This window comes from Mchenga conophoros, linkage group LG23 (genome assembly GCF_057382185.1).
Source record: "Mchenga conophoros isolate Kocher_MC1m ecotype Shallow Benthic linkage group LG23, M_conophoros_male_GT1.1, whole genome shotgun sequence".
NCBI lineage: Eukaryota > Metazoa > Chordata > Actinopteri > Cichliformes > Cichlidae > Mchenga > Mchenga conophoros.
The window spans coordinates 52,028,990-52,056,113 of record NC_140547.1 but is presented as its reverse complement, the minus strand read 5'-3'; the positions used below and the strand labels follow the sequence as shown (position 1 = coordinate 52,056,113).

Genomic DNA, 27,124 nt, shown 5'->3' with positions numbered 1-27,124 from the left:
CAAACAGCATTCTCACATACGTGTCTCTCTTCTCCAGGTGTGACAGGGCAGTATGTAGTGTCAGGGCTATGGCATCATCAGTGGACCTGTTGTGGCGGTATGCGGACTGTAGAGGGTCCAGTGAGTCGGGTAGTGCAGAGCAGATGAAGTCCCTGACCAGCTTCTCGAAGCATTTGCTTACGATGGGGGTCAGGGCTACAGGTCGCCAGTCGTTCAATGAGGAGATGGTGGAGGATTTGGGTACAGAGACGATGGTGGCCATTTTGAAGCAGGCTGGGACTACAGACAGAGAGAGGGAAAGGTTGAAGATGTGCGTGAACACTCCAGCCAGCTGAGCCGCGCATGACTTGAGGACGCGGCCGGGAATCCCGTCCGGACCAGTAGCTTTGCGTGCGTTCACCTTCCTGAAGCACTTCCGCACATCCTCCTCAGACACAGCGTGCGCACTGACGTCATCCGCGGTGCGCACACTGTCCGGTCTCATGGTGTTCCCTGAGTGCTCGGTCAGTGTCGGCTTGTGGGGGAATGTAAACAGCCGTAATAATCACTGCTGTAAATTCCCTCGGTAGCCAGAATGGCCGGCACTTAATCATCAGGTACTCCAGGTCCGGTGAGCAGAAGGATTTGACCGGGTGCACGTTCGCATAATCACACCAGCTGTTGTTGATCATGAAACACACACCACCGCCTCTGCTTTTCCCAGTAAGATCCTGTGACCTGTCCGTGCGATGCACGGAGAACCCCGGTAGTTGTATTGCGGAGTCCGGTACCTTGTCCGATAGCCAGGTTTCTGTGAGGCAGATCACGCAGCAGTCCCGCATCTCTCGCTGGAATGAGATCCGTGCCCAAAGCTCGCACAGCTTGTTCTCCAGAGACTGCACATTAGCCAGTAATAAACTGGGTAACGGTGGTCTGTTAGTGCGCCGTTTGCGGCCTCCAGGGCCAGAGAACAAAGGCGTCTCAGGTGAGATGAATGGGGGGTCTGCAAACGGAGCGTCCGTGTTGCAAAACTTGAACTCCGGAAAGTTATAAGAAAGACCGTCTTTTATGTCCAGTAAGGTTTGTCGGTCGTACACAAGGAGACATGTGCTACTCGCGAAAAAATGAAGGAAAAGTAAAATTAAACACAGAAAAAAGCTGTTGCTTGGGGGAGCTCGCGACGAGGCTGCCATAATCGGCGCCATCTTGTAGATCACTGATATCTCTCTCTATATATATATATATATATATATATATATATATATAAAAAAAGAAAAAACACACCCAGCACGCCCCTGCGGGCGGTTTATCCTTCAAGCTCGGGTCCTCTACCAGAGGCCTGGGAGCTTGAGGGTCCTGCGCAGTATCTTAGCTGTTCCCAGGACTGCGCTCTTCTGGACAGAGATCTCCGATGTTATTCCCGGGATCTGCTGGAGCCACTCGCCTAGCTTGGGAGTCACCGCACCTAGTGCTCCGATTACCACGGGGACCACCGTTACCTTCACCCTCCACATCCTCTCGAGCTCTTCTCTGAGCCCTTGGTATTTCTCCAGCTTCTCGTGTTCCTTCTTCCTGATATTGCTGTCATTCGGAACCGCTACATCGATCACTACGGCCGTCTTCTTCTGTTTGTCTACCACCACTATGTCCGGTTGGTTAGCCACCACCATTTTGTCCGTCTGTATCTGGAAGTCCCACAGGATCTTAGCTCGGTCATTCTCCACCACCCTTGGGGGCATCTCCCATTTTGACCTCGGGACTTCTAGGTTATACTCAGCACAGATGTTCCTGTACACTATGCCGGCCACTTGGTTATGGCGTTCCATGTATGCCTTGCCTGCTAGCATCTTGCACCCTGCTGTTATGTGCTGGATTGTCTCTGGGGCATCTTTACACAGCCTGCACCTGGGGTCTTGCCTGGTGTGATAGACCCCAGCCTCTATGGATCTTGTACTCAGAGCTTGTTCTTGTGCTGCCATGATTAGTGCCTCTGTGCTGTCTTTCAGTCCAGCTTTGTCCAGCCACTGGTAGGATTTCTGGATATCAGCCACCTCCTCTATCTGCCGGTGGTACATACCGTGCAGGGGCCTGTCCTTCCATGATGGTTCCTCGTCTCCCTCCTCTTTCTTGGGTTTCTGCTGCCTGAGGTATTCACTGAGCACTCGGTCAGTTGGGGCCATATATATATATATATATATATATATATATATATATATATATATATATATATATATATATATTAGGGGTGCAACAATACTCGTATCGATATTGAACCGTTCGATACAGTGCTTTCGGTTTGGTACGCATGTAGCAGCCCTTGGCATCAAGAACGACAGAAGAGTCTCTAACGGGTGCAGCCATTTATTTCCTCTCCACACACGGCTCATTCTCTGGACGTTGAGCACTGTGAAAACTATAAAATAAGAAAAAATTGATACCCATACAGGACTTTTTGAACTAATAACAATGAGCAATAACAAAAATGAGCTTAAGTTAATTCAGGTAAGTTCAAAACAAGTAATTCTGAGATATACAGTCACAGATTAAATAAAACAAAAGGGGTTACACAGTTCGGTTAAATAAAATATAACAACAGATCACCTCTCATCACATACCTCAGTCCGCTTGCCAAGGGTGCAAAACTCCGGTAAACACTTAAACACTTCGGTCCGTTTCTCATGGGGTGCTGCTAGCTTGCATGACACACATGTCTAGCTAAAAAATAGCACATGGATGTAAGTAATGTAAGTACAGAATAAAAAGGTTTTCAGATAGCTCACAATGCAAACGCAGCATCATACCTTACATTAGAAACACACTTATCATACTTATCAAAGTATTATCGTAACTTACATGGACTTTGTACAACTTATTCCTGCCGCGACAGACTGCTCCCATACACGTTACGGGGCATGCCTCTGAGCACATCTGTCCTTAGTGCGACTGCGCATACAGTTCCGACAACCCCCGCAAGGATGACTTATGGTATAGTGATGGGATTTCCGGCTCTTTTTAGAGATCCGGCTCTTTCGGTTTGGCTCACTAAAAAGAGCCGGCTCTTTCGGCTCCGAACCGGCTCTTCAGATTGTTTTGTTGCTTTTTGGGTACAGAGAAGTTAGCTTGTTAACGTGTTGACGCTATCCAGCCCCATGCACGGGGCGATCCGCGGTAACTCGTTAACGAAGATTTGCGGCGTTATGGCGTTAATGTAATTTTAACGAGATTAATGCTGACAGCACTAGTGAGAACACAATGAATATGACTGCACACTTACGCTGATATCATCCTAGTGCAAAGACAAATGGAAGCAGACAAAAACAACAAGCACGCATGCTACAAACTTTACCCGAGTCATTTAGACAGCCGTTAGCACAGGATTCTCCTTATGGGGACCTGATATGTTTAATATGCTGCTGAGAATATAGCCCAGAAGAAGCGTATAGTATAGCTTTTATTTTGGAAAGAGACATTTCTCTGTAATAAACTCTCTTTTAGAATAGAATAGAATAGAATTCAACTTTATTGTCATTGCACATGCACAGGTACAGGGCAACGAAATGCAGTTTGCATCCATCCAGAAGTGCTTAGTGATATAGATATATTACAATATATATTAGCAATAATATAGATATGTGAGTATATTACAGAAATGGGTCTATTATGGTATGTTATAATGTACACGGTATGAAGTATGTTGTGAATATTCTATAACTATAAGTATGTACAGGCTGTAGTGAGTACAAGCTATGTACAGGATATGAACAGGATATAAATATGAAAAACTATACAGAATCTGGGATATACAGCTATACAGAAATGGGAACTATGCAAGTTGTAAACAGTTGTAGGATTAAAAATTATCGAATGTACAGAATGATTATTTACACAGAGCTATACAGTAGTGCAGTTAAGATAAGTGAGGGTGTAGATAGTTTCTACAGAGGCTATATAAAGTGCTAGTGGTTGTGAGTGGTGGTTCAGTCCATGTTATTATTGTGTTTGAGGGTACAGTTGTCCATTGTGGGTGTGTATGTTCAGTCCATGAGTTTAACGTGGGTCAGATGTCAGGAGGCAGAGTTCAGGAGTCTGACAGCTGTGGGGAAGAAGCTGTTCCGGTACCTGGTGGTCTTAGTCTGGAGGCTCCTGTGGCGCCTCCCAGAGGGCAGGAGGGTGAAGAGTCCATGTGATGGGTGACTAGGGTCTTTGATGATTTTCCCAGCCCTTTTCAGACACCGCTTCCTGTAGATGTCTTTTATGGCAGGAAGTGGTGCTCCGGCGATGCGCTGGGCAGTTTTCACGACCCTCTGCAACGCCTTCCGGTCCGAGGCAGAGCAGTTCCCGTACCAGACTGTTATACAGTTGGTCAGGATGCTCTCGATGGTGCAGCGATAGAAGTTCACCAGGATGTCTGAGGACAGGTGGTTCCTTGGTCGATGAGCTCCTTGGTCTTCTCGGTGTTAAGCAGCAGGTTGTTTCTGTCGCACCACTCAGCCAGACGATCCACTTCCTCCCTGTAGGCGGCCTCATCGTTGTCACTGATGAGGCCAATCACCGTGGTGTCATCTGCAAACTTAATGATGGTGTTGGAACCATCAGCAGGTCTGCAGTTGGAACCATCAGCAGGTCTCACTCCTCTTTGGAAAAGAGGAGTGATTTCTCCATCAGATAGATTTATTTATTTATAACTGTACTTTTGAGTTAAAATATATATTTATAATTTTAATAAATGACAAATTAAAAAGGCATGAACATTTTTTTTGTATCGAAAAAATATCGAACCGAACCGTGAATTTTGTGTATTGTTGCACCACTACTATCTATCTATATCTCTCTATATATCTCTCTCTCTCTCTATATATATATATATATATATATATATATATATATATATATATATATATATATATATATATATATATATATATATATATATATATATAAATGATCATGGCAAAACTTGAAACCTGGATCCTCCATAGCGTGAAGTACCCTCAGAAGATGTACTAGATGATGTGAATGCAGTGCTACGGGCAATACCTATCACCACCATTACTAAGACTAACCAGCTGATCTACACCACGGCAGCAGTGATCAGTGAGATGCTTGGCTACAAGTTAAACAGCCATAAGAACCAGTAACTGTCATAGTGCCAAGAAAGGGTCTCCAGTATAAAGAGTTGGACAAGTTGAATATGTATTTTAATGGTTTTACTACAGGGAGTGCAGAATTATTAGGCAAGTTGTATTTTTGAGGAATAATTTTATTATTGAACAACAACCATGTTCTCAATGAACCCAAAAAACTCATTAATATCAAAGCTGAATGTTTTTGGAAGTAGTTTTTAGTTTGTTTTTAGTTTTAGTTATTTTAGGGGGATATCTGTTTGTGCAGGTGACTATTACTGTGCATAATTATTAGGCAACTTAACAAAAAACAAATATATACCCATTTCAATTATTTATTTTTACCAGTGAAACCAATATAACATCTCCACATTCACAAATATACATTTCTGACATTCAAAAACAAAACAAAAACAAATCAGCGACCAATATAGCCACCTTTCTTTGCAAGGACACTCAAAAGCCTGCCATCCATGGATTCTGTCAGTGTTTTGATCTGTTCACCATCAACATTGCGTGCAGCAGCAACCACAGCCTCCCAGACACTGTTCAGAGAGGTGTACTGTTTTCCCTCCTTGTAAATCTCACATTTGATGGACCACAGGTTCTCAATGGGGTTCAGATCAGGTGAACAAGGAGGCCATGTCATTAGTTTTTCTTCTTTTATACCCTTTCTTGCAGCCACGCTGTGGAGTACTTGGACACGTGTGATGGAGCATTGTCCTGCATGAAAATCATGTTTTTCTTGAAGGATGCAGACTTCTTCCTGTACCACTGCTTGAAGAAGGTGTCTTCCAGAAACTGGCAGTAGGACTGGGAGTTGAGCTTGACTCCATCCTCAACCCGAAAAGGCCCCACAAGCTCATCTTTGATGATACCAGCCCAAACCAGTACTCCACCTCCACCTTGCTGGCGTCTGAGTGGGACTGGAGCTCTCTGCCCTTTACCAATCCAGCCACGGGCCCATCCATCTGGCCCATCAAGACTCACTCTCATGTCATCAGTCCATAAAACCTTAGAAAAACCAGTCTTGAGATATTTCTTGGCCCAGTCTTGACGTTTCAGCTTGTGTGTCTTGTTCAGTGGTGGTCGTCTTTCAGCCTTTCTTACCTTGGCCATGTCTCTGAGTATTGCACACCTTGTGCTTTTGGGCACTCCAGTGATGTTGCAGCTCTGAAATATGGCCAAACTGGTGGCAAGTGGCATCTTGGCAGCTGCACGCTTGACTTTTCTCAGTTCATGGGCAGTTATTTTGCGCCTTGGTTTTTCCACACGCTTCTTGCGACCCTGTTGACTATTTTGAATGAAACGCTTGATTGTTCGATGAGACTGCTGCATCCCTCTGCAAGATATCTCACTATTTTTGACTTTTCTGAGCCTGTCAAGTCCTTCTTTTGACCCATTTTGCCAAAGGAAAGGAAGTTGCCTAATAATTATGCACACCTGATATAGGATGTTGATGTCATTAGACCACACCCCTTCTCATTACAGAGATGCACATCACCTAATATGCTTAATTGGTAGTAGGCTTTTGAGCCTATACAGCTTGGAGTAAGACAACATGCATGAAGAGGATGATGTGGACAAAATACTCACTTGGCTAATAATTCTGCACTCCCTGTATACCATCAATAACTCTCTTCACTAATACCATATCAATATCATTCCAATCTGTACTGGTTTTGTTTTTAAGTCCAATAACGATGTCATAAATGTCTTTTTCTTCCACTGCTCTTAAAAACATTGAGCTTCTATTCCTTTCAATATCTTCTTCAGTGTCCCTTTCTATTCCATCGACCTTTATTTCCTCTGCCACTTTTGGCCCTATATTTATGAATTACCAAAACAAACTGGCAAAACACTAAGAAACAAAACACTAAAAGGTACTAAGACCAAAAACTATAACTATAACTGTGGTGGAAAATAACAGGCAAAGACTATGACTAAGACTAATGTAGAACTGACAGACGAAAACCATAACTGAGGGTGAGGGTGAGGAAACCTAACTAAGACTAAGGTCAAAATAAACAGACGACCCGACAATGGCATGCAGAAAACAAAGGGCTTAAATACATACATGAGGTGATCAGGGGAAGTGGAGACACATGGGGGAACAGCTGACTGACATAAACCTAATGACAGGACCAGGAGAGGAAAGCTAAATACAATGAACAAAGAACACATGACACTGTCAGAATAAAACAGGAAATACTAAAACTAAACATGACAACACAACTTAACAGACCTAATACGTGATGAATAAATACAAAACCCCAAAACATAGAAAACCAGAGGAACAATAAACAATAACTGCCCAAACTAAAGACAGATAGGAAATGACACAAAACTAATCACATAACAAAATGAGACAAATACAAACATGAACTCAGAGCGCTGGGTCAGAGACCCAGCCTGTGACAATTATATTTCTAAATATATTATCTAATAGAGTTGAGATGTTATTCTGGTCAGTCTTGTTATCAGTGGAAATAAACCCATGCTTCACATGGAATCAGTAAATTCTTCTGTACTCTTATTATGATTTGGATTCAAGTCAGCATTAAAGTCCCCACAAATAAACATTCCTTTCTGATTGAGATTTGTAAATAGGTTCTCCATGCTGTCCTTAAATATCTCGATCTTTGTTCCAGGGTTTTTATCAATGTAAAGTGCCACCCCACCTCCTTTTTTGTTGATCCTGTCTAAATGAAGGAATTCATATCCATTTATTTCAAAGTCTTCTCCTTTTTCAGGAGTTATTCAGGTCTCCGATATGGCTATTACGTTGAATGGCTGTTCAAACTATGTTATGTATTCCTTGATGGATTGAAAGTTTGCATATAGGCTTCTACTATTAAAGTGAATAATTGTTATACCATTTCTAACTACATATATTACTATATTTTCTCTTTAAATTTGTAATTTGTATAATAATTGCATTCATTTATATTTTTTTCTTTAAAGAGATTACAATCAGGATCTATATTGCTGTCATACACCAATGTCCTATTGTCAATATCTACAGTGGGATGCAAAAGTTTGGGTAACCTTGTTAATAGTCATTATTTTCCTGTATAAATCGTTGGTTGTTACAATAAAAAATGTCAGTTAAATATATCATATAGGAGACACACACACACTGATATTTGAGAAGTGAAATGAAGTTTATTGGATTTACAGAAAGTGTGCAATAATTGTTTAAACAAAATCAGGCAGGTGCATAAATTTGGGCACCGTTGTCATTTTATTAATTCAAAAACCTTTAGAACTAATTACTGGAACTCAAATTGGCTTGGTAACCTCAGTGATCCCTGACCTACATACACAGGTGAATCCAATAATGTGAAAAGAGTATTTAAGGGGGTCAATTGTAAGTTTCCCTCCTCTTTTAATTTTTTCTGAAGAGTAGCAACATGTGGATCTCAAAACAACTCTCAAATGACCTGAAGACAAAGATTGTTCACCATCATGGTTTAGGGGAAGGATACAGAAAGCTGTCTCAGAGATTTAAGCTGTCTGGTTCCACAGTTAGGAACATTTTGAGAAAAAGGAAGACCACCGACTCAGTTCAAGTTAAGGCTCGAAGGCTGCAGACTCCCATCTCTGCAGGACCTGTACACCTCCAGGACATTGCGGCGTGCAGCTCAGATCTCAGCTGACCCTTCTCACCCTGGACACAGTCTGTTTGACCTGCTCCCCTCAGGCAGGAGGCTCCGGTCCATTCGCACCAGAACCTCTCGCCATAAGAACAGTTTCTTCCCCTCTGTTGTTGGACACATGAACAATAAACATACGACTGTCCCCACCACTAACTCATGACCCTACGCTGTGTTCACTGCATGATTCCATGTTTTGGCACTGATCACCACCTGCACTCATGTATATATCTTTCTACGTAGCACTTTTAATTCTTATTCTTACTTTTATTTTTTCATGTCTATTTAAGCGCAATTTATGACAGCATGTTTGCACTGAAGCACCGCAGCAATTTCCTAATGTTGTAAACCTGCTCAACATTTGGCAATAAAACCCATTCTGATTCTGATTCTGAAGTGGCAGACCAAGAAAAATCTCGGACAGACTGAAGCGACGAATGGTGAGAACAGTCAGAGTCAACCCACAGACCAGCACCAAAGACCTGCAACATCATCTTGCAGCAGATGGAGTCGCTGTGCATCGTTCAACCATTTGGCGCACTTTACACAAGGAGATGCTGTATGCGAGAGTGATGCAGAGGAAGCCTTTTCTCCGCCCACAGCACAAACAGAGACGCTTGAGGTTTGCTAAAACCCATTTAGACAAGCCAGCTTCATTCTGGAAAAAGGTGCTGTGGACTGATGAAACTAAAATTAAGTTATTTGGGCATAACAAGGGGCGTTATGCATGGAGGAAACAGAACACAGCATTCCCAGATAAACACCTGCTACCTACAGTAAATATGGTGGTGGTTGCATCATGCTGTGGGGCTGTGTGGCCAGTGCAGGGACTGGGAATCTTGTCAAAGTTGTGGGACACATGGATTCCACTCAGTATCAACAGATTCTGGAGACTAATGTCCAGGAATCAGTGACAAAGCTGAAGCTGCGCTGGATCTTTCAACAAGACAACGACCCGAAACACTGCTCAAAATCCACTAAGGCATTCATGCAGAGGAACAAGTACAACGTTCTGGAACGGCCATCTTAGTCCCCAGACCTGAATATTATTGAAAATCTGTGGTGTGAGCTCTTCATGCTCGGAAGCCATCAAACCTGAATGAACTAGAGATGTTTTGTAAAGAGGAATGGTCCAAAATACCTTCAACCACAATCCAGACTCTCATTGGAACCTACAGGAAGCGTTCAGGAAGATTATTTTTATTATTATGGGTAGGGTAACCTGTAAGAGCGATTGGCACTAATATATACTTTTACCGTTACTGTTTCACAAAAGGTTAAAAAGTGAATGTCCACAATTTAGACTTTGATTGAAGGAGATTTTTAAAAAAGTCACAAAACAATAGTCAAATCATTTAAACTATACTTATCTAACTAACCTACTCTGAGCTCATGGTGATTTTGTTCTTATCTTTGGTGAAGAGAGGTTGGAGGAAGGATGAGCACGAATGGATCCAAAGATGCACTTCTTCCGGGATGATGATAATTACCCAACAGGAAATCAGTTGGACATTCAGTGATGTAAATCAAAACCTTTCAAAATGAGCAGATGAAAAGCCAAAAATCAATTCACAGGTTGGACTGCAGTTCCCCCAGTATCTCTGCTGGAAGTTTCAGCTGTCAACCTCTCAGATCCAATCTCCTGTACTGCTCATCTCGCAGAAGACAAGAGGGAGGAACCTCGACTCTTTTCTTCACCTCACTTTTACACATTTCTCCCACTTCTCCTACTCGATGCCACATCTTCACATTTTGGCCATCCAATTTAGTAGTTGACATTTAATCATCCACTCTCTCTCCCTATCTCACTTACAAGATTTAACACAAGGTTTAAACATTTAAACTTGAAAATCACTGAATTACATTCTTTGTTATTTTTTAACAAAGAAAATTAGACATGACATTTAAACATTTAATCACATATGGATATAATTCAGTTTATTTATCCTGCTTCAATTACGTTTGTTTTGAGCACATTTTACATGAACATTCATTGCAACATGATCTCTTTTTAATTCAAATATAGACGAACACTGTCTTTTATTTTTTGAAAACTCAGTAAGAGGCTAAGGGACAAATGACACTGTCATAACCAACTAATGGGATGGTTTCCCAAAGAAAATAATTACTGTTTTGTTTTTGTTCATTGATTGAGAGAGTTTATTTCCAAACATGATTGTACATATCTGGCAGTTTACTGTTGCCTGAACAGAAGCATGATGATCCTTCCAAAGATTATGGGCCCTGGTTGAATCTAGTTTCTGTAGGTCATATACAAAGTAATGAAATGTGATGTTATGCTTTTTAAAAATGGACCCCATGGGAAGCAGAAATAAAGAGAATGGGCCCCAATATAGAACCCTGAGGTACACCACAACTAAGTGGGGACAAAGGTGATGAATACAGTCCTAAATTAACAGAGAGAAACTCCTATCTCATGTTGTTGTGCTACAGGACTTACAGAAAGACCCTTAAAACAAAACATCAAATTTATTTTTGAGTGAAAACGTGAAAAACGTTGCAACTATATACAACACGATGTCCACAGTGTTGAAGGTCCCAATTCTGAGTCAGTAAAGTGATTCTCGAGTATTGAACGATTCGTTCATGATTCATGCATCACTACTTCTTTGTCTGGATATAAGCCAGAAATGTTATTAATGTATATGAAAACTTGGAGAGCATCCCATAAAAATAAAAAAAAACCTGTTTTCTTTATGATTGATGTCTTTACACAGCCTAGACTAGCCTCACATAAATGCAATTTCTCACAACAAGCAAATATTGCCCTGGGAGGGGATAATTTCAGTTTTGTCTTGAATTAAGGTTACAATGAGACAATCCTTTGCAAAATTTTTCATTTTCTTTCCACTGCATGTGTGATGACAGGTTATTATTATATAAGTTCATTAGCATATTTCATATCCTGCTGCCAGGCATTCCCAGCTTTCTGTCTCAATCAGCAGAAGAGATGAGACACAGGTGTTGGCTGAGGAGAGCTTCATGACTAACAAAACATGTGGTAAACATGGAAACAATATTTTTTTCATCATTCAGCAAGATCATTCCCAACAAAGATAAAAATAAGAGCTACAAACACTGTAATAACACCTTTAAATGAAAACACACACTAGTAATATCATATACCCGCAATGTGCCGAGACATCAAATCTGCTTCAAATGGTAAAGAAAAATGCATGCTTGCCCTCTGTCAGACAAAGTGCTACCTTATCAAACACTCAGCTATACAAAGAATTGCAACCAAGACAGTAATCAACAGAATTAATTCTGTTGACAACGTCTCGCATGCAAACACACAAACACATTTTTTTTCTGTTTCAGAACCGAGATTTTAGGTAGTAACAGGTGGGAGAAGATTAATGAAGGACTGAACAGCTCGTTCTTTCTCCTCATCTCTCCTGTCATGGTCACCAGAGGGAGTTTTGATAGGTGTATGCACATACACACATATACGCAGTGATCATGCAGAAGAGCTGCAGCAGTAATTCTTAATACTTCAAAGAACCAAGCACTTGTTTATGTGGGAAAGGAAAATAATACAGTGGCTTGCAGAAGTATTCGGCCCCCTTGAACTTTCCCACATTTTGTCACATTACAGCCACAAACATGAATCAATTTTATTGGAATTCCACGTGAAAGACCAACACAAAGTGGTGTACATGTGAGAAGTGGAACAAAAATCATTCATGATTCCAAAATAGTTTTTACAAATAAATAACTGAAAAGTGGGGTGTGCGTAATTATTCAGCCCCCTGAGTCAATACTTTGTAGAACCACTTTTTGCTGCAGTTCCAGCTGCCAGACTTTTCGGGTATGTCTCTACCAGCAAAATGAGAGAGGGTATGGAGAACCTGTTTACCAGCTGCTCAAAAGAGGCAAATTGTTGCTTATGTACAGTGGGGCAAAAAAGTATTTAGTCAGCCACCGATTGTGTAAGTTCCCCCACTTAAAATGATGACAGAGGTCAGTAATTTGCACCAGAGGTACACTTCAACTGTGAGAGACAGAATGTGAAAAAAAAATCCATGAATTCACATGGTAGGATTTGTAAAGAATTTATTCGTAAATCAGGGTGGAAAATAAGTATTTGGTCACCTCAAACAAGGAACATCTCTGGCTCTCACAGACCTGTAACGTCTTCTGTAAGAAGCTTTTCTGTCCCCCACTCGTTACCTGTATGAATGGCACCTGTTTGAACTCATCATCTGTATAAAAGACACCTGTCCACAGCCTCAAACAGTCAGACTCCAAACTCCGCCATGGCCAAGACCAAAGAGCTTTCGAAGGACACCAGGAAAAGTATTGTAGACCTGCACCAGACTGGGAAGAGTGAATCTACAATAGGCAAGCAGCTTGGTGTGAAAAAATCAACTGTGGGAGCAATCATCAGAAAATGGAAGACATACAAGACCACTGATAATCTCCCTCTATCTGGGGCTCCACGCAAGATCTCATCCCATGGGGTCAAAATGATCATGAGAACGGTGAGCAAAGATCCCAGAACCACACGGGGGAACCTGGTGAATGACCTGCAGAGAGCTGGGACCAAAGTAACAAAGGTCACCATCAGTAACACACTACAACGGCAGGGAATCAAATCCCGCAGTGCCAGACGTGTTCCGCTGCTGAAGCCAGTGCATGTCCAGGCCCATCTGAAGTTTGCCAGAGAGCACATGGATGATACAGCAGAGGATTGGGAGAATGTCATGTGGTCAGATGAAACCAAAGTAGAACTTTTTGGTATAAACTCAACTCGTCGTGTTTGGAGGAAGAAGAATACTGAGTTGCATCCCAAGAACACCATACCTACTGTGAAGCATGGGGGTGGAAACATCATGCTATGGGGCTGTTTTTCTGCCAAGGGGACAGGACGACTGATCCGTGTTAAGGACAGAATGAATGGGGCCATGTATCGTGAGATTTTGAGCCAAAACCTCCTTCCATCAGTGAGAACTTTGAAGATGAAACGAGGCTGGGTCTTCCAACATGACAATGATCCAAAACACACCGCCCGGGCAACAAAGGAGTGGCTCCGTAAGAAGCATTTGAAAGTCCTGGAGTGGCCTAGCCAGTCTCCAGACCTCAACCCCATAGAAAATCTGTGGCGGGAGTTGAAAGTCCGTGTTGCTCGGCGACAGCCCCAAAACATCACTGCTCTCGAGAAGATCTGCATGGAGGAATGGGCCAAAATACAAGCTACTGTGTGTGCAAACCTTGTAAAGACCTATAGTAAACGTTTGACCTCTGTTATTGCCAACAAAGGTTATGTTACAAAGTATTGAGTTGTATTTTTGTTATTGACCATCGGTGGCTGACTAAATACTTTTTTGCCCCACTGTAAATGTCTTGAATTGACAGGATACCATTTTTACACCAGACCGTCATACCCAAATGTTACGTCCCCTGGCTAGTCTAGGGGGGTTGAAGGGACGAACATAAAGGTGGATAGTGAAGGAGGCGCCAAGATGGTAACTTTAAAAGGTTTATTTAATGCTGGTGATGATATTTGGGTTCAGACTGAGGTATAACTTCAGGGAGAGCCAAGGCCAACATAACAAACAAAACATCCCTGATGTAAAAAATAAAAAAAACTTACCTAACTCCAAAGAAAACAAAATATACAACCTATAACCATAACCTACCTAACAACACAAACAGGAGAAAACGGGATGTCAAAACAAAAGGCAGCTCTCCCCTACAAGCAGTCTGAACATGAAAACAAAAATGCACATACAAGTCAAAGGTATGCAATCCTGCACAGGTATGGCAATCAAAATGGCCAGAGGGCACAGAAACACAGCTCCACAGGCCTTAAGTAGTGCTCCGCTGATTAACAATTATCTGGACTCTGAGCAGCATCCAATCAGGATAGAGGAGGTGGAGCCTAGACAAAACAAAGAGTTAGTAGGGAGAAGAGACATCCTCCTGGGGGATGTAACACCAAATCTAACTTTTTTTTAGAGACTTACAACTACGAAACTTTGTATCCTCACATACTGATTGCTTCCCCTCTCGTCCACCGGTTTCTCTGCTAGATGATATTTTTAAAGTTGCATTTGATCAGAAACAAATTATTCGTAACATCTATAATAAACTAATCCATCACAGCTCAACCACTCTCAATTATCTAAAATTAAAGTGGGAAAAAGATTTAAATGTTGAAATTTCAGGAGAAGATTGGCTGAAAATGATAAGAAGGATCTATTCATCTTCAATTTGCCAACATCATACTGTTATTCAGTTTAAAATTGTACTTTGACTAAACTGGTCAAAGACTAAACTGTCCAGATTTAGATCAGATCTGGATCCTACCTGTGATAAATGTAAGCAGGCTCCAGCCACCCTTCTACATATGTTTTAGACATGTCCAATGCTTCATCAGTTTTAGCAATTGGATTTCTCTACTTTGTCAAAACATAATCATGATCAATTAACGTGCCTTTCTCTATGGTCGGCTGTGTGACATGTTGAACAAATCCCTTATCTGTAACAAAATTGCAAATGCTTTAAGATTTTAGAACATTATCTTTGAAATCTCCTGTTACAACTTTTTTTTTTTTTGTTTTTTTATGTTGCCAAAAAAATTTAATTAGCATCTAGTATCTGAATAATTATATTTTCTGATGCCAAACTGTAGTGTACATGCCAATGCCACCATGCTGTTGGCTTTGTATTTCAATTAATGCTGGATTACTACTAGTGCAAGATCCACTTCATGGATTACATTGAAACCTATATCCACTAAGTTTTATAGTTTCTAATGAAGAATCTGCAGACATCCATTTCTCTGTACCAGCAATACTGTTAGGCTGCAAAAGCTGTGTACACATTACCAAATCAGTGTCACCTCAAAACAGTTTAACCCCAGTTCTTGGATTTCTCAGGCCTCCAGAGACGACAATAGTCACTTCACAAAACTTTATTCATCCACAATCACTTATGCAGCTTCTAGAAGGGAGATGTGCATGGCCCCGGCAATTCCTCTGCAAATCTCAACCCTTTGTCCATTACCTGCAGTATTATAGAAGCGACCTCCGCTGTAAACCCTATATGATGTGCCATAAAACTAAAACACCGTATGTGTGTTCGAGCACGTGAGTGCCTGCATGTGCGCGTACGTGTCTCTGTGGACATGACTTCCTGCCAGTCATAAAGTCATCTCCCCTCACCCAAGCTACACCAAACTCCCCTACAAAACATAGTTATCAGGCTACAAACACTGACACCCCCACTCAGGTATCCCTTGGGGAACTTCCACTAAGCTAGGGCTTTGGAGTTGATGTCACACCGCAATGCATTGTGGGAGTGCGGCGCCATTTTCGGGGTCTACGAATCAAAACAAACACACTGTGTTGGAACGACAACTACAAGAAAGATGCTTAAAAGCAGCGCAAAAGAGAATGGACTGTATAGAGACCAATTGCGTCCAGAGGCGAAGCGGCGGTACTTGCAGAAAATAGAGTGCATTGCAAATCTGGACCCATATGAAATACGGCCGTGGAGTAAAGACCCCGACGACTTACCCCCACTGTCCTACCCCGATATCTTCACGTATCTTGTTTGTGGAGTAAGCGCTTACACTGCGAACCAGTTTCGTAATTACAAGTTGCTGGAGGCGCACATCCAATTTACAAACGGCTAGGTGCAAGATTTGGCTATTTTCAAGCCGCCAAAATGTGAGTACATCGTCATTCAAACCAAGTTAAGTCAGCTGGAGTGCATCGAGTGTAATAGCCATTGTTTACCCCACCACCACAATTAATGTTATACATTAATCAATGAACTGCTAAAATCTTGTTGTCATATTATGTGTCCATAATTGTAAAGTAGATGCAAACTACCACTTTGATAATCGGGCAAGATATTACTTAATACTAATTTGTGTCCAGTCTGTACTCCCAAAGACTGAATGAACCTGCATTACGGCCATAGGTTATTGTAAGCACCACGGGGAAGGTCGAAGCCGCACACTGCACCTGTATGGCCAGAGTAGCGGAGACCTGCACCCATGTCGCTGCGCTTCTGTTTAAAGTGGAGGCAACAGCGCGGATCCGAGGCGCAAAGACTGTCACAGATGAACCAGCCTACTGGGTTTTGCCTGGGAAGACGACCAAGATACAGCCAGAGGGTGGCCATAACATTGACTTTACATCTTCAGCAGCACAAAAAAAAAGACTCTTGATGAAAATATAAACGGACCATCTGTGGTGAAAGGCAGAAGAAGCCATCCTTCAAAAAGAAAGATTCCCACTGCTACGCTTGAGGAGTTGTCACCACTGTTAGAAAAAACACAGTAAAGCAGTGGGTTTGTCTGGATTGGAGACACATTACACAGCACACACTGTACAGTCATCCAAATTACCACTGTCTCTGGCGTGTTTGCGCAACACAAGTGCACAGTCCCTAGGCCTTAACGAGCTACAACTGCATTGTGAAAAGTACGTAAACGCAGCCACAGTTACTCAAGAACAGGCAGAAGCTATTGAGGTAAGCACAAGACTACAACACAAGAGCCCAGAATGGTATGTTTGGCGTGCTGGGAGAATCACAGCTTCAATGATGCACGCTGTGTTTGCCACCAGTGTAGAAAAACCCGCCGTAAGTGTCATTAATTGTGTTTGCTACCCTGATAACTCTGTCTATAATGTGCAAACAACTTGGGGACTGGAGCATGAACAGGATGCTCGACACGCCTACACCCAAATAATGTCAGCACGTCACCAAAACCTACAGGTTCGTATGTGGTTTTCTTGTTAACACGGCTTTTCCTGAGGTAGGAGCATCTCCTGTGGGACTAACCATGTGTGCATGTTGTGGGAAGGGGTGCCTGGAAATTAAATGTCCATTTAAATACAGATCTGACAGCATTCAGCAAGCATTGGATGCGCACAACAAAGACTTTTGCCTCGAGATGACAGCAAGTGGACTTAACCTAAAGAGGACACACCCCTTTCACTCACAAGTGCAAACACAAATCTTTGTGGCCAACGCAAAGCACTGTGACCTCGTGGTATGGACACCAAAAGATATGGCAGTTGTACGCATCTTCCCTGATGTGCACTTCTGGGAACCATGTTTAAAGAAAGCACAGGAGTTCTTTCAGAAGGTTTGCCATCCTGAACTAAAACATTTCTCTATGCGAAATGCCGCCCTGAGTGCTCACAAAGGTTTTCTTTCTGGGGTGTAATTTTTTGTCTGAAGTGCATTGTAATGTACATAACTTGAATTCACAGCTGCAGTACTTACCATGTAACAAATGTGAAAGTGTAAAATAAAAACCTAAATGAAGTTGTTGTTATCTTGCTTTTATTTTAACATCATTTTAGTGAAACAAAGACTTCAAAGCGATGACAAACTGTCAATTATAGTATACAGATACAGAAATGGTTACATAACGTAATGACCATGTGTATATACAATTACACAAGAACAAATGTCTTTACTACTGTTTTACTACCACACTGGGGCACATGTTCACAAAAACGCAACAAACACCACAATTTTATCAAGAAAGGTAACGTCTTCACCCTCACATGGAAGAAGAGAACGGACTGGCATGGTGGTATGTAGCATTTTGAACTTGTTGCACAAACTACCAATTACTCGCTCAACATGGATTCTTAGATGTGCAATGGCTCGTGTTTTTTCAATGTCCTTGGCATCTAGTTGACAGAAGCCCCTTGTAAATGCTGGGATCTTAACCTCTGCACACATTATTCCCACTGCATCTCTGATGTCAAAGCCTCTGTCAGCCAAAACTACATCCCCTGGTAACAGCTTGCTAAGTGTGCCACATTGCTCTGTGATGTGTTTATCTGATTTTTTTTTTTAAAAGCTGAGAAATGCGCCGTATTTGATAGCTTTCTGCGAGACCTCACACGGAGCACATCTACTGCGGGTGTGGTGCCTGTTATCGGACCGGAGTTAGCAACATCCCCCAAAAACCCGAAGAGGAGAGTCCTGGCCCCTAGCCCTGCCAGTGTAGCAGAAATGATGAGGATGATGATGCAGCAGCAGCCGTTCTTCTCTGCGTGAGTAGCTTAATGTTGTTTGTGTGTGATTTACGTTGAGTAGGCTAACCACGTTATTACATTAATGCATGTAAGGTGAACTAGCAAACACCGTCGTAGTTACATGCGGCTGTCTTCTTGTTTGATGGCAGATACTCCTTTCACCCTGGCCAAAAAGGCTAAAATGACCAAAGAAAAAGTGGAAAACAGGTAAACATGAGAGGTTTTTGGACAAGGTTTGTGTTTTTTTCCATTGTTTAAGCACTGCTTCCAGCCAAGAGTTATGCCATAAATCCCTTATAGCTGCAGAAAAGGCTAACATTGTTATCTGTTTACAAAAAAAACAGCTGAACACGAGAGGTTTTTGGACCAAGTTTGTGTTCTCCATTCTTTAAGCACCGGTTTGAGCACAGTTTAAGCACCGGCACAGTTTTAAAAGTACCGGTTTGGCACCGGTATCGGATAAAACCTAAACGATACCCATCCCTAGTCGTCAGGTCCTGTGCGGACCAACTGTGTGGGGTGATGGAGCACCTCTTCAACCTGAGAATGAGGCTAGGGAGAGTCCCATAGCTCTGGAAAACCTCCTGTGTTGTACCAGTGCCAAAGACTTCACGCCCCAAGGACCTCAACAGCTACAGGCCGGTGGCTCTGACATCCCACCTGATGAAGACCCTGGAGTGGTTGGTCCTGGCTCAGCTTCGGCACCTGGTGAGCTCGTCACTGGACCCATTTCAGTTTGCCTGGCATTGGAGTGGATGATGCCGTCATTCACCTCCTACATCGTTCCCTCGCTCACCTGGAGACCGCTGGAAGCACTATGAGAATCATGTTCTTTGATTTCTCCAGTGCCTTCAACACTATTCTTCCCACGGTCCTGAAGGACAAGCTGGAGAACTCTGGAGTGGAACGTCGCCTCACTACCTGGATCCTGGACTACCTCACCGACCGACCACAGTATGTGAGGACTCAGGGCTGTGTGTCGGACAGGGTCGTCTGCAGTACGGGGCCCCACAGGCAACGGTTCTGGCTTCGTTCTTCACCAACTACACTGCAGACTTCTCCCACAACTCCACCCAGTGCTTCCTGCAGAAGTTCTCTGATGACTCTGCAATAGTCGGCCTCATCACTGACAGGGACGACAAGGAGTACAGAGGACTGACCCAAGACTTTGTGGACTGGTGCCAGCTGAACTCCGTCCAGATCAACACCAGTAAAACCAAGTAGCTGGTGGTAGACTTCCGCAGGCACAAACATCCATCACTGCAACCACTGAACATCCAAGGTATGGACATTGAGGCTGTGGACAGCTACAGGTACCTTGGTGTTCATCTGAACAACAGACTGGACTGGACTCATAACTCCGACGCCCTCTACAGGAAAGGGCAGAGCAGGCTGTACCTGCTGCGGAGACTCAGGTCGTTTGGAGTGGAGGGCCCACTCCTGAAGACCTTCTATGACTCTGTGGTGGCCTCAGCTATCTTTTATGGTGTGGTCTGCTGGGGTGGCAACATCTCTGCTGGGGACAGGAAGAGACTGAACAGGCTGATCAGAAGGGCCAGCTCTGTTCTAGGATGCCCTCTGGACCCAGTGGAGGTGGTGAGTGACAGGAGAATGGTGGCTAAGCTGTCATCTCTGATGGACAACATCTCCCACCCCATGCAGGAGACTGTGACAGCACTGAGCAGCTCCTTCAGTGGCAGGCTGTGGCACCCACAGTGTGGGACGGAGAGATTTCGCAGGTCTTTCCTCCCCACTGCTGTCAGACTCCACAACAAAGACTCCAACTGATCAAACACACACATCCACACATGTGCAATAAGACTTTTCTGACAAAGTTGTATACAGCATTTGTATTCTATTTTTATCCTGTTGTATATTTTATTCTACTGTATACAACACAGAAGAGCTACCTCGTCAGGCCAGGACTCTGCAGTCTATTTACACCTACAGGCCAGTGGACACTCTTTCAAGGATGAGGATGTAACATCTTGGACAGGGAGGTACGCTGGTTTGAGCTCTGAGTCAAGGACGCCATTTACGTGAAAAGGGAAATGCCATCTCTGAATCGTTTCTCCCACAAAACGCCACGTCCAGGTGAACAGAATCAACTTTTGGAGATTCACAGGTATATACACGTGTGCTCACAGACACAAACTGCACCTTTTTTGGCTCCTATCTTGAAGCACTCTGTACGCTGTCGATCTTACGTGCTGCGCAATAATATTCAATATTTAGTATTTACTGGTATATTCACACTTATATTGCTCTCTCTTTTTTTGCTTGTTTTCTCTTTTTTTCTTGCTTGTTTTCTCTTTTTTCTTTCTCAACAGGTGATTGATATATGTATTTTTTGTCTGTTTGTTTTGTGTTTTTTGCCCTTTATCACTGTTCCCCGTTGTTTTTCTTTCCCTACCTCTTTCTTTCTCCCTTTTCTTTCCCCCAGTGAAAAATAAACAATAAAAGCAAAGGTGAATCAAATAGACTCAATACAGCAAGGCCAGGATGGTCCATTTGGTAAAGTAAATCCGTTGGGGTCCGTGTACTTTTCGGTATTTGAAGTTTTGTTTCAGAAACCAAAACGAAAAAACGATATTTAAAAGAATTTTCATTTTTTTAATTTTTAATAAAGAATAAAATGGGCGAAAATAACTTGTTTTTTCATTCGGTGGTAACAAATAGCCGTCATACACTTAAAATTAGACGTGCTTTTTTGGATTTCTTCGTGATTCAAATAATGAAAGTATACTAGCGCAAAAACAAAAAAATAGACGCATTTTCAATGTCTGAAACGGGAAGTACTTCTTCTGCGCGTTTTTTTATGGCGCGCGCACACCGTCCCCCACACAAGAGATCGACGGCCTTAAAGTTACACTGGAATAAACAGAGGATGGACCATTACGTTGTTTTTAGGAAAACTAAGAGAGTGACACTCCGGGACGAAGACATGACTGCAGAAAAACTGGGTCGCATCTTTCAGGTAGATATGTAAACTTCGCAAACTTTGCTTTCAGCAGTTTTTTTTATGAACGTTATTGTTCTTCCTTACTGCGGAACGGCTAACGTTAACATTTGGTGATTTCATGTAGGCCTACTTTTACTAATACTATGTCTAGCCGTCTTCATTGTGCTAATATGTGAATTGTGCACATGTGCTAATGTGTAAATAGTTATTCATTGACTTTTACCGGCTACTAGCTAATAAGTAAGCCTTTAGAGCCTATTAACCGTGTGCACAGGAGTAACACGTTAGCAGAGCAACGTGATTTACGGAAACTTTTCTTAAACAGGTATCCGCGCATACTCTGTACATCACGGATGATTCAAACGTGGCTATGTTCCCCGGTGCGGTCTCTGGTGTTTTCAGCGCATTAGACCTTACACCCAGAGGTCACTATGAAGTCCACGGAGAAGACATGGAGTCAATTCCAACAGCAGGTTCCAGCGGGCAGCGTTTTGCATTTATGCGAGCACCAGCTGTGGCAGCGTCTGCACCTTCACGTTCACAGCAGGCTACTTCAAGTTCCCCTATGTCCTCCAAAACATTTCAGAGGTAGGATGAGTCTGTGTTCTTGAATATTAAATTACAGAACAGGCAAAATAAAAAGAAACATAAGGTGCATGGATAGTTGAATTGTTAAGAATAGCAAAGCTGTTTTAGTACAATTTGCCTATAGCAATCACTGAATGGATTTGTGGCCTGCTGTCTTTTACAAGATATGTAAAATTATTATGTTTTGTTTTACAGATCAGTGTACTTTGCAGATGTAGTTGGTGGGAGGTTGATTCCCAATAGAATGGTGGTTGTACGATTCCTGGAGTCTGAGGCTACGCTTCAAGGGATAGTAGGAAAAGTGCAAGATGCCATTGGTAATTACAACCCAATAATTTTGACAGATGCACAGGGCAATGCAATTCTGGAGTCGGAGGGCACAACAGGTGAGCCATAATATTACAGCTAAAGCCCATATCTTATGGAGAGACATGTCTTACCAGACTCTTTGTAATATTTATTGGGTAATATGGTATTGGCTTCTAAACAGGTTTCTTTGGTTTTGTTTTTCATCTGTAGGGTCACAGTACTGGAGACAAAATGCACGAAAAATTCTTGCTGTGCCTGAACAAGACTTTAATTGCCTCCAGGGAACAAAGAGGAAGAAACTGAGGTATGTGAATAAATATGTATATACTATAGGATGAACATCAATATAGAAGAATTAATTTGATTTAAATCCTATAATAGCAGTAAGACATCACTACATAAATCATCATCTATCAGTAAGTGATGTGATGTTTCTTTAAGCCAGTAAGTAGCTTTGACATCTGATTATCCATTTTTATTTGTAGCAGCCGTAAAGATGATGACAGTGCCAGTTTGGGAGAAGTGAGTGACAAAATAGAAGAGTTGGTGTTGGCATCTCAAAGTCTGCCAGCTGTCACAGCAGCAATCAAAGAGCTCACTGATCTTGCAGTTGCCCAGAAAGTCACAACCCCCAAGCTGCAGACACTCAAGGAGGGATTTAGCTGCGTGGTTTGTATGAGTATGTTCAAATGTTGCTTAGTAAATACATTACATCTACACTAACATTTTAATTACAATTAAAACAATGTCAAACCACATTCAATCATTACTTTGGACAAACATTTTTTTACCAAACATAGGCTCTTTATTCAGCAGTGTCCATTTAAATACTTAGGCACAGACAATCAAGATGCAGGTCTACTGTAACATAACATTCAAAAGTTTACATGCACATTTAATTTGGGTTCTCCTTGCAATCTTGACTATGAAAGTATAGCTTTTCAAATTGATTACAATGTCAGTATGGGTGACGGTACACTGTTCACAGTAATGTAAAACTAAAAAGTTCACATTTAAAATGGGACTGTAGTTGCATATATTGAATCAAGTACCTGTAACTTTTTCATTTTTCTTGCTTGCTAATTGAGAAAATGTACTGATTTTGCCCCTCATCAATTATAGACAAAAATATAGACAGGGACTTTCTCAGAACAGCGTGAACAAGAGGAATTACAGAATAACCAAAAATATTCTGCATGCTGTCTGTAAATTTATGTCAAGACTGACTTTGAACCTATAGTTTGAACTAAATTCAACATAAATGGATAACAGTCTCACTTATCTGATTTACTTTTGCAGACATCATTGAGGATCCAGTGTTCTCACTGTGCTGCAGAAGCATTATTGGCTGCAAGACATGTGTGGAACAGTGGCAAGAGACATCACAGCACTGTGCAAAATGCAGGGAGAGTAACAACGGAGTTCTACAAATTACTGGTCTAACAGCTGCATTTTCTGTATTGAAATCTTTTTTTGCAGAGGAGTAATGTAGTGTGTACACACAAATGTTTACAGTCAGTTGATTTTTTTTTTTGTCTGTTCTGTACAGTTTACAGATGCAGTGGTTCATACATTTCTCTGAGTTATGTTTATGAGACAGAGCAGAGCTTCTTTGTATGGCATAAAGTCACCATTTACGGCTCTAAAAAACAAATGTGAAATATCAGGATATTTTTCTGCAAAATGACTCTCTGTTCTAAGTTTGTCCTGTTCGGTTGTGAAGGGATCAACTCCAAAAGTCGAATATTCTTTGAGTGCAGATCCCAAGTGCTGCCTGTAAAGGTCTGCTGCTTCAAGTGCATTTGGCAAGAGCTCTGGAGAAATTCTTCTTTTACACCCATGTTCTGCAAAGTGATTTGGTATGCCTTTTCCTGTAAAAAATAGAGGAGGTGTTTAAATGTTCATTATCAGGGTTGTAAGCAATCTGACTTTTTTTTTTTTTTTTTTTTACCTGGGATTCTATGAGCATTCCATGATTCTACCACACTTGCAAGACCAATGTTACACAGCTGACAGGTTAGATTGGACACACAGTATCGCACAAGGTTATCCTCCATATCTATCTCCTCCTGGTCCATCAGCTGGAGTAGGGCAGTTTTTAGTGGGTAGTTGACACGGTTGTTGATTTCAGGCCAAATCCTTTCAACTGTGTGGTTCTAAAAGAGTTAAAAGAAACATGTCTTAAATGTACGTAGTAGTACACGTAATAGTATAAGAATTTCAGCTGATGTTAATGGTACTTAAATCTTACTCTTGTGGATGAGGTCTGTAAATAAGGCAGTCTCTCCTGATTGAAGCGATGATGTGACAGCATCTCTTGCATGAACAGTGTTAAATAAAATTCCTTTCCATGGTCTACTCGCACCTGGTCCCACATACCATAGGTGATCACTGCAGGTCTGGTACAGGAAAAATAAAGAACATTTATTAACTATTTTGCTTTAAGACCAGCAAAGGTGTTATTATTTTGAATGTATTCATTCATGTTTTTTTTGGGTAATATTTTAGTTGTAGTAGGACAACATATATTTCTTAAGTTTCTTTGCAATGTCACTGTCATGCTCAGACTTTAGATGTATGTCAGAACAATTGAAAGATATGTGGAAATCCAAGAACCTTGTTCCATTCATAAATGAACACTGATTAATTGCAATAAAGTAGTTAAATGATTCATGTGCAATTCCATTTTATTTATTTTTACATTAATAGAAAATGTTGATCAAAATGTTTGGTAAGTTCTTAATATATTATATTCAGGAACATAACCAGACCCATCTGTTGCATGTCTAATTTAAATTCAAATATTGTAAATTTGGGTGCAGCTCATGTCCAATATGACTAACATGTCCATCAAAACACTTAAGATGAAATAAATGGTTTGAGAGGTTGTATTACCTGAAAACATATTCATAGATGCTCAAGTTGTTTTTGATTGGCATTGTGGAATGACTCACAATCTTTTTACTGAATCCATCTACAGCTAAAACATGGGTGACTCCAAACATTACAAGTTTCTCGTTTTGGTCCAGGTGAACCTTGTGCCCCATGCATTCAGCATGGTACGGTGTGGGATTAAGATTCCGAGCTCCCTTACAAAAAAATCACAAAAATAAATGACAGCTGACTGGATAAAGGCAGATTTGATCATACGTTTGAGGAAGAGTCAAGTAACTGTTAAAGCAGGGCGTACATCTGTTAAACAGAATTAGGCCCTACCATTACATGATGTATATCACAAATATGACAAAGAACATTGGAATACAGTTCTAGTGGAAGATTAAATAACATAGGCTACCTGGCGTCTTGCTTCATGATAAGGTTGATGCACCTCTCTTAAAATTGACCCAATTCGTCCCTCTGCAGCATGTACCCCTTTTGTGGACAGATAGCCCTTCATCATTTTGCGGCCATATGTTGGGCCCACCTGTTTAAAATAAAAGATCATGCTACTACTAGAACAACAAATGTAAAGTAGCTTATTCTGAAAGCAAATGTGTAAAGCTAAAGTATTGTGCTAATTAACTGTACAAATACCAGTGAGAGACATCTTTAAAATAACTAACGTTACCCACCACCCGCAAGACGCTAAAACGCGCGGGCGCGCGCACACAGTCTAGACTAACCCCCTTACAACCCAGTTAAGACAACCATACACAGTCATAAGGTGAAGGAAGAAAGTACCTTACCTCATTTATAGCTTGTGTCACCTCAAGCTCCAACCGTGTGTCCGAGAGTCGACAGCTAGTGATTTGCTCAGCACAAAACTTTCTAACATTTCTCGCAGAAAATCCTCTCACTTCCCCGTGTTCATATGACAGACGCTCTGATATAATTTCCGATGACAGGCCTTGTTTTGCCATCTCCATGATCACGTCTGAGTATTTTTCCAACGTCATGATGTCCACACTACAGTGTTTGCCATAAGTTTGCGCATCACTTGTACAGGTTGTTGACCTACTAAAACTTCCGGTTCAGACAAAATAAATAAAGGGCCCTTTCTCGTTCTTTTTTCTTGGGTTTTTCGTTTCTGATGTGCGAAAGGACAAAATGAAAAAAACAATTGTTTTACGTTTTTCATTTTAGCTTTTTAAGTTGAGAATTAAATAAGTGTCTCATTTTCTTTTTTAAATTATACTTTCTGAAACGAAACTTCAAATACCGAAAAGTACACGGACCCGTTGGGCATCTTTGCGTTTAAACAATGATTCTGGTGGCAAAAAAACCTAACGGGACAGGCAGGGGAAAAAAAAAAGAAAAAAAAAAGAAATAAAAATATGAGGCTATGTTGTATGAAAAGCTGCAGGAACATCTGTTGAGGGATGGAATGTGTCTGTTGGATCTTCATATTGCAGTTAGTCGCTAGTGATGTGTCGGTCACGAACGAAATGGCTCTTAGAGCCGGATCTTTGACGTGAACGACGCGAGCCAGCTCCTTACCGCGAGCCGTGGGGCTACACAAGCCAGTAGGTACCA

The 27,124-nt window shown here is 41.7% G+C and overlaps 2 protein-coding genes across 3 annotated transcripts; one reads left to right on the top strand and one right to left on the bottom strand.

Annotated features, from left to right (window-relative positions):
• The first annotated feature begins 17,298 nt into the window (after nt 1-17,298).
• LOC146548339 (uncharacterized) lies at nt 17,299-26,468 on the top strand. 2 transcript variants are annotated; one of them, XM_085265217.1, is made up of 9 exons: nt 17,299-18,810; nt 18,942-18,999; nt 20,694-20,917; nt 21,123-21,769; nt 22,080-22,342; nt 22,538-22,728; nt 22,862-22,955; nt 23,137-23,330; nt 23,951-26,468. In XM_085265217.1, the coding sequence occupies exons 4-9, from the start codon at nt 21,572-21,574 to the stop codon at nt 24,136-24,138; spliced, it is 1,128 nt and encodes a 375-aa protein (XP_085121343.1). In that variant the 5' UTR covers nt 17,299-18,810; nt 18,942-18,999; nt 20,694-20,917; nt 21,123-21,571; the 3' UTR covers nt 24,139-26,468. The 2 variants fall into 2 exon arrangements, with proteins under 2 accessions (XP_085121343.1, XP_085121342.1); XM_085265216.1 differs by lacking the exons at nt 17,299-18,810; nt 18,942-18,999 and having other exon boundaries at nt 20,151-21,769.
• Nucleotides 23,456-26,547, bottom strand: LOC146548338 (uncharacterized). The gene is made up of 6 exons (XM_085265215.1): nt 26,338-26,547; nt 25,947-26,075; nt 25,547-25,740; nt 24,903-25,050; nt 24,603-24,807; nt 23,456-24,522 (listed from the first exon to the last, which is right to left on the bottom strand). The coding sequence occupies exons 1-6, from the start codon at nt 26,545-26,547 to the stop codon at nt 24,218-24,220; spliced, it is 1,191 nt and encodes a 396-aa protein (XP_085121341.1). The 3' UTR covers nt 23,456-24,217.
• Nucleotides 26,548-27,124: the final 577 nt, after the last annotated feature.